The sequence below is a fragment of the Oncorhynchus nerka genome, linkage group LG24 (genome assembly GCF_034236695.1).
Source record: "Oncorhynchus nerka isolate Pitt River linkage group LG24, Oner_Uvic_2.0, whole genome shotgun sequence".
NCBI classification, from domain to species: Eukaryota; Metazoa; Chordata; class Actinopteri; order Salmoniformes; family Salmonidae; genus Oncorhynchus; species Oncorhynchus nerka.
In genome coordinates, this window is record NC_088419.1 from 70,456,808 (window position 1) to 70,469,474 (window position 12,667).

The 12,667-nt window shown below is 44.0% G+C and overlaps 2 protein-coding genes across 2 annotated transcripts in view; one reads left to right on the forward strand and one right to left on the reverse strand.

Moving 5' to 3' along the window:
* The first annotated feature begins 571 nt into the window (after window positions 1-571).
* Window positions 572-2,917, forward strand: LOC115108530 (ras-like protein family member 11B). Its single transcript, XM_029632991.2, has 3 exons — window positions 572-805; window positions 912-1,045; window positions 1,682-2,917. The coding sequence occupies exons 1-3, from the start codon at window positions 694-696 to the stop codon at window positions 2,177-2,179; spliced, it is 744 nt and encodes a 247-aa protein (XP_029488851.1). The 5' UTR covers window positions 572-693; the 3' UTR covers window positions 2,180-2,917.
* A 575-nt stretch (window positions 2,918-3,492) lies between these two features.
* LOC115108529 (sec1 family domain-containing protein 2-like) overlaps window positions 3,493-12,667 on the reverse strand; it is a 189,101-nt gene continuing 179,926 nt past the window's right edge. Inside the window, exons 7-9 of the mRNA XM_029632990.2 lie at window positions 7,157-7,291; window positions 5,211-5,330; window positions 3,493-3,943 (exon numbers count right to left, since the gene is read on the reverse strand). Coding sequence (XP_029488850.1) covers window positions 3,851-3,943; window positions 5,211-5,330; window positions 7,157-7,291 — 348 coding nt within the window. The 3' untranslated portion in view covers window positions 3,493-3,850. The remainder of the gene's footprint in view (window positions 3,944-5,210; window positions 5,331-7,156; window positions 7,292-12,667) is intronic.

Genomic DNA, 12,667 nt, shown 5'->3' on the forward strand with positions numbered 1-12,667 from the left:
TGCTGTGATGCCTATTGTGCTGTGACGTGTTTTAGAGACTCTCCTGCAGATGTGCACCTGGTCCAATCATATGTATATGCTCCTTTAATGCCTAAATTACTTTTTGGGATTTTTCAGGTTAATATTTAGGATCAATAATTATCATACAATATCATTCACCATTTCACGTGTTATATGTAAAAATCAAAACAAATGTTTATTGGTCCGCACATATTTAGCAGATATATGTTGTTGTGGGTGTAGCGAAATTCTTGCGTTCCTGGCTCCATGCCATATAAGATGTCATATATCTGGACAATCACTATCGCCCCAGCCCCTCTACATACGTTATCAACCCTTTTTCTGTCAAATAAAGGATGTTTTGTTATTTGTTATTTCATCCGAACCGACCAAACTGTAGCACGGGGCATTCATTTTCTCCTTGTGTTTGGCTGGCGGATCCACGTGAGGGGCGGCAGGGAGCCGAAAGAGCGTACTGTTGCCAGTAGCCAATCAGCGAGAAGCATTTCTTTGGCACTATAAAAGCCACGGTGCTCTCATAGTGCACAGTATTCACACAGTTGGTTCAAGTTAACAATTGAGAGGCTGTTGTGTTTTGAACTAATAAAAGCGATTACTTTTGCTTCATCAGAGACATTATTGAACAATTTGGATTTAGCATCGTCTTGAAAACTGAACAAGGAATTAGTCAAAATGCGTCTGATACAGAACATGTCAACCATCGCGGAGTTTGCGACCCCAGATTGTCCGTCTAACCGGACCATCAAAATAGCGGTGATTGGGGGCAGCGGAGTTGGCAAAACAGGTAAATCGACAAATCAGTTCAACTAAATGTTGACAACTGTATTTTAGTAACTGATGTTATAAATGCATAGGCTACATGATGATTAACTTATGGTCTTCTATTCCAGCTCTGGTAGTAAGATTCCTGACAAGGCGCTTTATTGGCGACTATGAGAGAAACGCAGGAAACCTTTATTCAAGAGAGGTCCAAGTGGACGGAGAGCAGGCAGCCATCCAAGTCCAGGACACGCCGGGTGTTGATGTAAGTTCACTATTTGCTTTTTGCTACGTTTCCAAATGCGCTCGAGACCACTGCGTTTGAGTGCCCACAGACCAACATTTATTTAGGCTAGTCCACCAGAGCCTCTGATCAGTGTGAGGTTTTGAATGAATAAATCAGTATTTACTGTAGTCACAAAACCATAGTAGGCTATGTGAAGTTTGCGCTTTCTGTTCAGAGTTCTTCCCTCCCTGCTCTGGGCACTGGTCCAAAGCCACAGTTTTTGTTCTTACTAAAAGTGCAGAGTTTTTTTTTTTTTAGTCTGGCCTTCTAATTTCCCATTCAGAGAATGTCTGAGCCAGGGATAAATGATACCCCACTTCTGTCTCCTCAATCACCATCACCCTGTTCCCCTTTACTCACTCAGGAGGAGAGAGTAGAGGCAGGAGAGGAGTAACATTTCAGCCCACTGGTTGACTAGACTACTGTAATCAATTTATTAAAACATACCTGTTGCATAATGATGGGAAAATATTTGGTCTGGCATGAATTTAAATCACTTCGCTATGAGGCTGTCCAGGTTGGATTTTATGAAGTTAATTCATGCATTTTTAAACACTGTTCTAAATGAGTTTCAATGTAACAGTTCTCTAATCATGATCTCCATGTTCTCCTCAGGTGACATGCAACGGCCTCAGCCTCCCTGATCATGTGACCTGCTCCATCCAATGGGCAGATGCTGTGGTGTTGGTCTACTCTGTGACTGACCGCCATAGCTTCGACCTGATTGGCCAGTTGCACCAGCTGGTGGCCCGCGCGGGCGGGGCCAACGTGCCTCCCGTCATCCTGCTGGCCAATAAGGCGGACCTGCTGCACATGAGGCGTGTGGATGCCGAACAGGGCCCCTTGCTGGCGGCGGCGCTGGGCTGCTCCTTCTACGAGGTGTCAGCCAGCGAGGACTACAGCCAGGTGCATGGGGCCTTCCACAGGCTGTGCTGCCACATGGCCAAGCAGCAGCCCCAAGCCTCCCTGTCCTCCCACACCACAACTGGAGCAGCAGAAAAGAAGGGGCGCTCACCCCTCATCCCCAGGCCCAAGTCCCCCAACATGCAGGACCTGAAGAGGCGCTTCAAGCAGGCTCTGTCGGCTAAAGTCAGGACGGTCACCTCTGTGTGAGAAGTACTTGGCTTCGTCCACTACACAACATGGTCCAGAGTGGCTACAGAAAATACATTGAATGAGGAGAAACGAGGACAGAAGATTCCTGTCTCGTTTGGGGACTCAATCCTGTATGGATAGAGCAGCCTGACCTGCGACGAGCAGCAGAGACAAAAAGGAGGCTCAAGTTTGACCTCTGACCGAGGTCACTATCTGACAGAGGTCATGACCTGTGGGGTGAAACTGTTCACTGAGTCTGCAGACGTCTGCTATGAGGGACAGCAGCTGGGAGGTGTTGGTATGTCAGTCCACCAGAAGGGACAGAGGAGCTGAATGAAGCCCAGACACACTCCATATTGTGTGAACACTGATATCTTCTCCTGGTAACAAAAGCCTTGACGGACACTGCAGAGTATTTTTAGCCGACGGCAATTTACAGTTTAAATCTTTTTTTTCTCCTCAGGCTGCCACTGCATGGCAATGCTAAAAGACACTGACATTGTCAGACAAGCTGTTCACTGTTCAGTTTCTCATCTGTCAAACTCCTGTTCCCCAGTGCATTCCTTGTACAACAGCCAAAACCATCATTCTGCATATCATGGTAGTGAACTATGAGTGGAAGACAGGATCACTGTGGGGCAGCAGGGTATGGATATGGGGCTGGGTGGGATGTTGTGGTTATTTGTAATGCACTTTAAGAAAACAAAAATGGTTGACTTATTTGTCATACTTTTGAAAATAAAATGATTGCATTCATGATGACTCTTGTCTTATAACCTCATGAGTAAAATACAAACAAGTTCTACGAGCCAGGTATGAACCATGTATTATAGGTTAGGCTGTGTGTAGACATTATCTACAATGAAGCATACTACACCACACCAGTTCAGGCTTGTCCTCAGAGGTGCTGTTCCTCAACCTGGGTGGTGTGACCAATGACACCACAATGCTATTACAGTTATGTGAAAGTTCCTGTCACTAGTGAGGTTCACAGTTCATGCTGATTTGACCTGGGGTCTACTGTCCTATGATTGAGAATATCAGGCTCCAGTCAACATGAAACACCCATCTGAACTTGAAGAAAAAAGAAGCTTCAGGGCAGTTAGTGACATGGAGATGTGCAAAACTCAACTGTAGACCCCTGTTGGACAGACCATGGCCTGTCATTACCACAGAGGCCCTCCACCGTAGCTCTCACTCTCTGAGAACCCGACGTGTAGTGGTTTAATTCTGTACTGTGCCAGAATATTGAAAACTAGCAAGACGCCTCACGTTACTTCTCTCACCTGTAATGAGCTCACACATTGTACAGGACAGTCAGAACAACACAATTGTTTCATTTCACTCAATGTATTCAGATTTAATTCAAACAACTCGATTTGAATGTCATTGCTTTAAGTTGAACTTCAAGACAGAATCAAGTTTACATTCAGTACAGTTTGGAATAAGTCCATGAACACTTAATGTGATTTAGGGTGTACAAGGGATGGGATACAGATCTTACTAAACATTTAGGAATGCCTTTGAAAAAGCCTAAATAGATCCTCTTTCTATCATCTAGTCTTATGTCTGGTCTGCTCTGCTCACACACCAATGACTCCAATCCATTACCAAACCACAAAACCTCAATGGAGCATCTAATTTCTCCTCTCCAGAAAGCGGTACGTGTGTGTGGTCCTTGTTCTGTGCTCACACACCGATGTCTGGCACCAGTCTTTGGGTGGTGAAGAGCAGCTCAGGGACATCTGTAGGTCTCAGCAGTCTGGTGGAGAGGACCAGCACCTGGGACAGAGAGCAGACAGACAGACATGGAGAGTCCGACTAGCTCGTTGCTAAATCAGCAACAGAGAAAGACAACAGTTGGTTGTGTTCAGACCATTGGTTCAGACAACTGGAGTAGACGTCCTGCTTTAAATAAGTAGATACTGAATGTGAACGGAAGCATTTCACTGTAAGGTCTACAGGTGTATTTGGCGCATGTGACTAATACAATTTGATTTCATTTGACCCCATAGAAATCATTAAAATGTTTTTAGATAAAGATGAGTTTGTTGTGCCTTGCATCCACATTCAGTATATGACCCAATGACTCAGTTCATACATTAGACAAACCCAGGCTATTCACTATTTATGTTTCATTAGTCCAAACAAAACCATTTTCTGACTGCTTTTAAATCTATTAATAACCAAGTCCTTAGAGGACCTATATGTTCCTGGAAGCCAGCCCTTATCAGAACACTACTAGCTGCAGACAGACAGATCGAGCAGGCTGAATGGGTTGGGGTTAGAGTGCGTGTTGAGGTCAGAGAGTGTGTGGGCCGCTGGCTGCAGGATGAGGGTCCTACAGTAAGAGCCTCTCTCTTTCTTCTGTTGTTCTGATTAGAGATGTATTCATGACATCAGCCTTTGATGCTGCTCAGGCCTTTCATTAACACAGCTAGCCAGGGATTAGACTGTACTGCAGTACACTGGCTTACAGTTCATTAACCATGTACACACAGCGTACAATACACACGGATGTTTAGCGTGTGGTTGAGTCAGAGTGTGTTGTAGCAGACACACAATACACAATCAGATGCATTACCACATCACACACAAAGAATGTACACGTGTGTCACATTAGTTCCTTTCTGCACTATCCATTGTCTGTCACCTGAGAATATGTCTCAGTGTGTGTGCGTGCGTGCGTGTGAGATAGTGATATAATATATAGCTACTCTTGACTTTCTTCAACTCAGCACCCAGATTTTTGTGGTCGTCCCCTCCCTGTGTTTTATCCTCAGGCTCCTCTTTTGATGTCACTCAGACAGATGACAAACCCTCGCAAAGCCATCACAGTGTGTTATGTAATGCCACCGAGCCATAACCTGGAAAGCTGTAGCCTAAAAAACACATTCATACCACAGCAGCGAAGACTGCACCTGGCCTCTCGTATCTCCTCTGATTTATTTACACCTCACCCTCGCTCTCCAAATCCCCCCTCTTTGCGCTGTTTGTTCGATGTAAGCTCTGCCGGGTGAGTCGAGAGCAAGCGGCCGTGGTCTCTCACCTGTGTGCCCGGCTTGTGGGCGGAGACTACCTCGCGGATCAGGCGGAGCTCAGAGGGAGTGACTCCTCCCACCAGGAAGAGAAAGAGCAGGGCGTGGTCGCTGGGGTGTGGACGGCTCACCTAGGGAGGGGTTAGGGATTGGGATAAAAATTAGCTCATGTAATTTCATTGCCACAAGTTAACCATATCATAATTAAAGGTTATGCTATGGTTTGTGAGCTGAAACTCTAAAAACAATCTGTGGAGCCAGATTACAGTTCAGCATAAACTGACTCTGTCTCTCCCTATGTCTCTCTCCCCTGCTGTCCTTCAGTCTCTCCCCTCTCTGGTCTGAGTCACTGCCCAGCTGGAGTGCAGTGGTCAGAGTGGACTATTCAGCATGAAGGCTTTAAACAACACTCATTCCAGACACACACACAGATTTGTACATGAGTGTGAGTCAGGGGGTCTGGTGTGCCAGCTATGTGTGATTGGTTGGCCTACGGGTAATGGCTGTGTTCTATTGGCTGGGGAGCGACGCCGAGATCACAACTACAGCCTTTGAATAATAACCGTACAATCAAAGCTGCAGGGGGGCGGGACTGGTCCGGGATGGCCAGACATGTGCATCAGGACTGTCTGCCTGGGCTGGCTCAACATGTGTCTTACAATAGGTAGCCTTTATCTGTCAGAGTGTGTGTGTTTGTGTATGTGTGCGCGTGCATGTGTGTGTGTTTACATTGATCAATATGCACAAGTGTGTGGATGTCAGACTGAACATGTGTGTGTGTTTACATTGATCAATATGCACAAGTGTGTGGATGTCAGACTGAACATGTGTGTGTGTTTACATTGATCAATATGCACAAGTGTGTGGATGTCAGACTGAACATGTGTGTGTTTACATTGATCAATATGCACAAGTGTGTGGATGTCAGACTGAACATGTGTGCAATGTAGTAGGTCAAATGGGTATGGGTCTTTGTGCTCATTTGTATTCATATTACATACAGTATGTACTGTATGAGTGCATTAGCTATACCTGCACACACACAGAACAGCAGACCAGCATCTACATGTGCATCCTTAAAGAGATATGAACACCCACCCCCCATCTGGCAACACAAACCCCCTGCACTGTAGCACCAACCAAGTGTAAGGTACATGTGTATGAGTGAGTGAGGGGAGGGGATGGGAAAGGAGTGGAGGGAGGAGGAAAAACACAGCAACACACCTACGCCTAGACAGACAGACACACACTAAAGAACTACAGATGGGCTCTTTTGAGAGTTGTTCCCTAGACAGTGAAGACAGGGAGCTAGACAGTGAAGACAGGGAGCTAGACAGTGAAGACAGGGAGCTAGACAGTGAAGACAGGGAGCTAGACAGTGAAGACAGGGAGCTAGACAGTGAAGACAGGGAGCTAGACAGTGAAGACAGGGAGCTAGACAGTGAAGACAGGGAGCTAGACAGTGAAGACATGGAGCTAGACAGTGAAGACAGGGAGCTAGACAGTGAAGACAGGGAGCTAGACAGTGAAGACAGGGAGCTAGACAGTGAAGACAGGGAGCTAGACAGTGAAGACAGGGAGCTAGACAGTGAAGACAGGGAGCTTGACAGTGAAGACATGGAGCTAGACAGTGAAGACAGGGAGCTAGACAGTGAAGACAGGGAGCTAGACAGTGAAGACAGGGAGCTAGACAGTGAAGACAGGTAGCTAGACAGTGAAGGTATATTGTGGTACAGACTAAAGGGTGTAACCATGTGTTTTATGGTTAAAGGTTATACTGTGCCGTGGTCAGTGAGTTTTATATGGGTGATTTACTGTATGGAGGGTGTGTATAGTTTTACTAGAGGTTTTATGGTTCAGAGAAAGTAACCTTTAATATTACCCTTTCATAAATAACCCTCTCACGAGGGTGTGTGTCATCTGCATGTTTGTGTGTGTGGTTGGATCAGTCTCTCACCTTCATGAACATACTGAAGCCAGTCTTGAGCATGTCGGTGAGGCCTCCAGACATGTGTTCTATGTCGGGAGACTCAGGTCTGTCTGGGTGGAAGATCTCCTCCAGAACCTGTCTGAGGAACGGACGGTACATCGCCTGGAGAACACACAGGAACAGGGCCAGTCAAAACATATTCTACAAATATCACTAGTTTCTCTTTGTGCTTTGTCCTATTTTGTACTTGTGAGTTATGCCATAGTGACAACAAAGTGGAGGGTGAGCCATATATAACACAGGGATTATATAATGAGTGGGAGTGTGTATTACGTCTCTGTGCTAGGTATGTATCTGGGTGAGTAGTGTCTGTCTGGGTTATTGGAATAAAGTTTGTGTTTGAAGAACCCTTAACAGTGGTGTGATCCTCTAGTCCCCTCCATCACTGGATGAATGAGAGATGGTGTGATGTGAATAACTATGAAGCAGAGTTAGAAACAGCTCATCTCTGTAGGGCAGGCCTCTTATTGAGAAGGTCCATGCAGATGAGATGAGGGTATTGAGTTGTTTAGAAGGGTGTTATTGTTGCTGGGGATGAAAATAGCTTTGTTTTCAGTTATGAGCCAGTGTGTTGTGGAGGCTATTGTTGAAAACAAGCTTTTGTATGATAAGTGTTTATGTGTGTGTGGGTGTGCTGATGATTTTGTTTTAAATTGCCTTGTTATTGTGTGATTAGTCTACCGTGGTGATTATTGTGAGGCGTATATACTGATTACAGCCAAGTATTAGTCAGGCTGTTTAGCTAGGTGAATATGGATGGATAGTCAACGTGACATGACCCAACCTGTTCTAAAAAATACCCCACCGCTCCAGACAGGCACGACATTCCCATAAACCCTAGCAGAACACTACACCTCTACAGATACACACCCAGGAGGTGTACATTTCCCAAGCTGCATATGTCATCACTCCCCCTCTAACACACACACACACACACACACACACTCACCAACCCTTCTTAGCCATTTGGCTAATATATTTATTCTGTACTCATTCTATCCTTTCACACTAAAAGCACTGTGACTTTAACACGCTACTGTATTCAGTTTAAAAGTTCTACCTTAGAGTGCTGAGCATGAAGGAGAGGGCACCTTGAAATACTATTATAAATAAAGTTATCAATGTTCACATTCTGAAGGTTATAAAGAAAACACAGTAATATTTTCCAATTGCACTTGACAAACTACATACAACGCTATTGTGTGTAGAGAGACAGAGACAACAGAAAGAAAGAGTGAAAGAGAGCAAGAAATAAAGAGAGGAATTCGCTGACTGAAGGTTTAATCTGACCAGCTACCCGGGCCTATAAAGCAGTCCATTTTTAGGTTACAAGGTAAACCAGATTATTTTATGTGCGAGAAGTTCATATCCCGAGTTAACAATGCAGCCACAGTTAAGGTTTGGCAGAGCTTTATGAGAATTCTCGAAATAGCAGAGTGCTCAGAAGGGTCTGGAGCAAGGTTCCCTCTAAAATGCACCGGTACAGAGCGCAGTAGCCGAGACTGCCGGGCAGAACTATCAGCCCACAGAGAGATGCAAGAGATTTCACTTGCTTGACAATGTCAACATATGTTTCCCATGCCAATATAGCCCTTGAATTGAATTAACAAAACCATTCCTAGTCGATCGCTAGACGTTTCTATAAAAAACCCAACAATCAGCCTAGTTTCTTTTCTATTAGTCTCAGTCTGTTGAAAGTAGGTTCACCCGATTCAGCTGCACTGTGCGCCAGTAGGTGAACTGTTGCCATTTTGAACCATTTCATGTGTCAATGTACAAACTCTGCCTTCCCGGAGGGCCCAGAGAGCAAGTGCACTACAGGCCTACAACTGTCCAATCGGATGGCTCAGATTACCGTGTCTGCAGTACTTTAGCAGGCATAAGAAATCTACAGCGTGAGATTTCAAAACGTTTAAAACCATGACTAGAGAGTGTCAACGAATACATTAAAAAGCTGCTGTTTTTATGAGTGGTGCCTAATTCTGACCATCAGAAGCAGGCATCATCAGCCCAGTAAAAATAAAAAGCTAATTATTCACATGTATGCTCACTCAGCTGTGCCTCACAAGTAATACAACAACGGTGTGATCAAATATACACTACATCAAATTTTGAAATATAATTATAAAAAAATGGCCTGAACAACAATGCATTGGCATGGCAATTCAAGCAAAGCCAATATGCAGCGATAATCTATTGGGCCTATAGCGTACTGCACAAACCTCATTGCTACAGTTTGCAGTGGTGACCCATCATTCAGGGCAGGTGAGACAGACCTGTTTTGAGCCCCACCTGTCTGTTACTTGAACTCTGTGAAGCATTTATTTGGGCTGCAATTTCTGAGGCTGGTAACTCTAATAAACGTATCCTCTGCAGCAGAGGTTGGGAGAATGCCAAGAGTGTGCAAAGTTGGCATCTAGGCAAAGGGTGGCTACTTTGAAGAATCTCAAATATAAAATATATTTAGATTTGTTTAACACTTTTTGTGTGTTATTTCACAGTTTTGATGTCTTCACTATTATTCTACAATGTAGAAACAAGTAAAAATAAAGAAAAACCCTTGAATGAGTAGGTGTGTCCAAACTTTTGACTGGTATTGTATATTTATATATATTTTGTTGTTGGTTATTTTGGCATTAATACATGTCACATATCAGTTTGCAAATACATTGCGTTAATAAAGCCGAATAAGGCAGCTCCAAAATGCTGGTGTTTCAGCTCAGTGCTTTCTGTGGTGGTGCGGCCTCCAGCTGAAAATATGGAGCGTAGGGGTTGGTAATGTTCTCTAGTTGCGCCGTGATTGGTTCAGTGTTCTCTTACTCACACTACGTCACGGCAAAATCTACAGGGAGAGCTAAAAGAATTCAAGCCCCTTGGGTGCTGCCATAGAGTTACATTAGAAGTTCCCATCCAAGAAGGCTCAAGGTCATTGGCCACAGATAAAATGACGTCAAATCACGTTATATCAACCGTAGCTTTGACTGATCATGTCAACATCATACTTTCAAAATCTTAGCTAGCAAGCTAGACAAGCAGTCATCATCAAGAATCAAGTTGACAATCTACTAGAAAATCCTTTTCAATCATTGTCATATGGATAAAAATTAGAGATAAAAAGTATTGGTGCTCATTGGCCATGAACATTGCACAACAAGTTGGAAATCGCAAATTCAACAATGAGTGTTTTCGAAGGAATCAGTGACTAACTGCAAGCGTTGCAAAACAACCACTAGCCTGCTATCTATTCAGTGGAGTGAGTGTGTTGTCCAAGTCTGGGTTTAAGGGTCTCTTTTCCAAGCTTAAAGGGATAAACTTTCACATGCAACACTATGGGCCAGAAAAGGTTGACCACATTGGCGATGCTGTCAATACAGTATGATTTCTGCCTCGTTCAAAACAACTGGAAACTCGGAACTGGGAACTCTGGGGAAAAACGATCTCAGACTGAGATTTTTAAATGTTTATTATTGATATATATTTTACCTCTTTTTCTCCCCAATTTCGTGATATCCAATTGGTAGTTACAGTCTTGTTCCATCAAGAGCTGTGCGTCCTCTAAAACGCAACCCAGCCAAGCCTCACTGCTTCTTGACAATGCTTGCTTAACCTGGAAGTCAGCCGCACGGAAACACCGTACACCTTGCGACCGTGTCAGCGTTCATTGCACCTGGCCCACCACAGGAGTCGCTAGAGCGCGATGGGACAAGGACAACCCGGCTGGCCAAACCCGGACAACACTGGGCCAATTGTGCGCCACCCCATGGGTCTCCCGGTCGTGGCCGGCTGTGACACAGTCTGGGATCGAACCAGGATCTGTAGTGACACATCTAGCACTGCGATGCAGTGCCTTAGACCACGGGAAAATATGTTTTGAACAGAATTTCAAGACGGGAACCCTGGCCTCTTTCTAGAGCTCCGACCTGAAGATCACTGACATCATGATTCGACATTGTTTTTTCCCCCAAGTTCACAGTTTCCTTGAAAGCACCAAATCCAGAGAAAGTCAGACTTTGATGACAGAGTTTGATGACAAAATTTGCCCACAAGAAGGACTGCCATTCCACCTTCCTGTTCACAGCACAACAAGGTGAGTCAAAAATTGTATTGTATGCTGGTGCAAAAATGATGTAATATGCCAGGGAGATATGTATACTGTAGCTAAGAAAGTAATACTAAGTGTATGTTGTGTAGTAAGCTGTTAGTAGCCCATGTGCCTCACCCTAATAATTTGGTCCCTTTTCCCCTCATAACTTAGCCTAATGTTGCATAAGCTTCCGTTTTTTAAGTCATGTAAAAAATACATCTGAGTGGTAGAGCTCGGCTTGTATTTTGACACAGAAAGTTATTTTGACATGATTTGGTGACCACTTCTAAAGTTTTCCCTGTAAACACTATCAACATTTCGCTTTTCTGTGGCAATTGTGATCAATGCAATATTAGCCACTTTCAATGCAACCTACCAAAACAAAAACTATGCAAGAGATTTTGTTGAAGGCGCATCAGAGTACTCTGCCCGAGCTACACAGACCTGTGCGGCATAAACAAATCAGAGCTGCAGTAGGCCTGAATGCAAACAGACCATTGCCATATATGGATCTGTGCCATTTACTTTGAACTGGACTGTGTATACAGCATGAGCAGTAGATGAGTAGACACGCTTGAGATCAAAGCGAGAGCTGCATGTAGTCACATGTGCACATTTTGTTCATATCCTTTGCTATTTAGTGAGTTATTAGCCCAGTTATAGATAATTTGTAGTCAGAAATAGGGGAGTGATTGCTTCCTATAAGAGCAGAAAACGCGTACATTTCTAGACATGTTTAAAAAGCTAGTCAGGTAAAGAGATTTTTTTGTCTTAAAGCGGCAGTATTGTATTTTGAGACAGGCTTGAATAAGCTAAGTAGCCAATAGACAGAGGGTAGCGTAATTTGTCTGATTCTCTCTAATAATGGTATGGGAATAATAATGCATTTTATTTTGTAAAATGGTTTCTTGCATCAAACACAACATTTTCAGTCTGAAGGACAAGTCGATAAAAAGGTTAATGTAAAACCCTGCATGTTTTTTTTAAAGTCTCATGGAATGGCCTACATTGTACACCACACATTGGCTGCATGTAGGCTGAATGATAGAACAGCAATTTCCATGTTCAAATGTTATGGCATGTATTTTCTCCATTGTTTTTGATGGCAGGCCACTCTGGTAGGCCTACATTATGATCAAATAGCCACCACAGCCTACATTGCCAATGTTAAAACTGAAACTAAAAGTAGGTACAGCCTCAGTGTTCACAGTAAACGCGCGCTAGAAGTTGAACAGAATTTTCAGTTTGAGTTTACCCTCAGCAGACCTGAAATTGGCTCTGTGCCGATTTTTTTTCCGGGAACATTGCTCTGGATGTTAGCTTCTTTCTAGAAAGGGTAGCACACACACACACACAAAACTGTGCTCTCAATACTCGAAGAGATAGATTTTCTT

Excerpts from the sequence above, each read along its gene's own strand:
- LOC115108530 (XM_029632991.2), top strand. The coding sequence starts at position 694 with ATGCGTCTGATACAGAACATGTCAACCATCGCGGAGTTTGCGACCCCA. Across the intron at positions 806-911 it reads CAGCGGAGTTGGCAAAACAG|CTCTGGTAGTAAGATTCCTG; the intron begins GTAAATCGACAA and ends CTTCTATTCCAG. Across the intron at positions 1,046-1,681 it reads AGGACACGCCGGGTGTTGAT|GTGACATGCAACGGCCTCAG; the intron begins GTAAGTTCACTA and ends TGTTCTCCTCAG.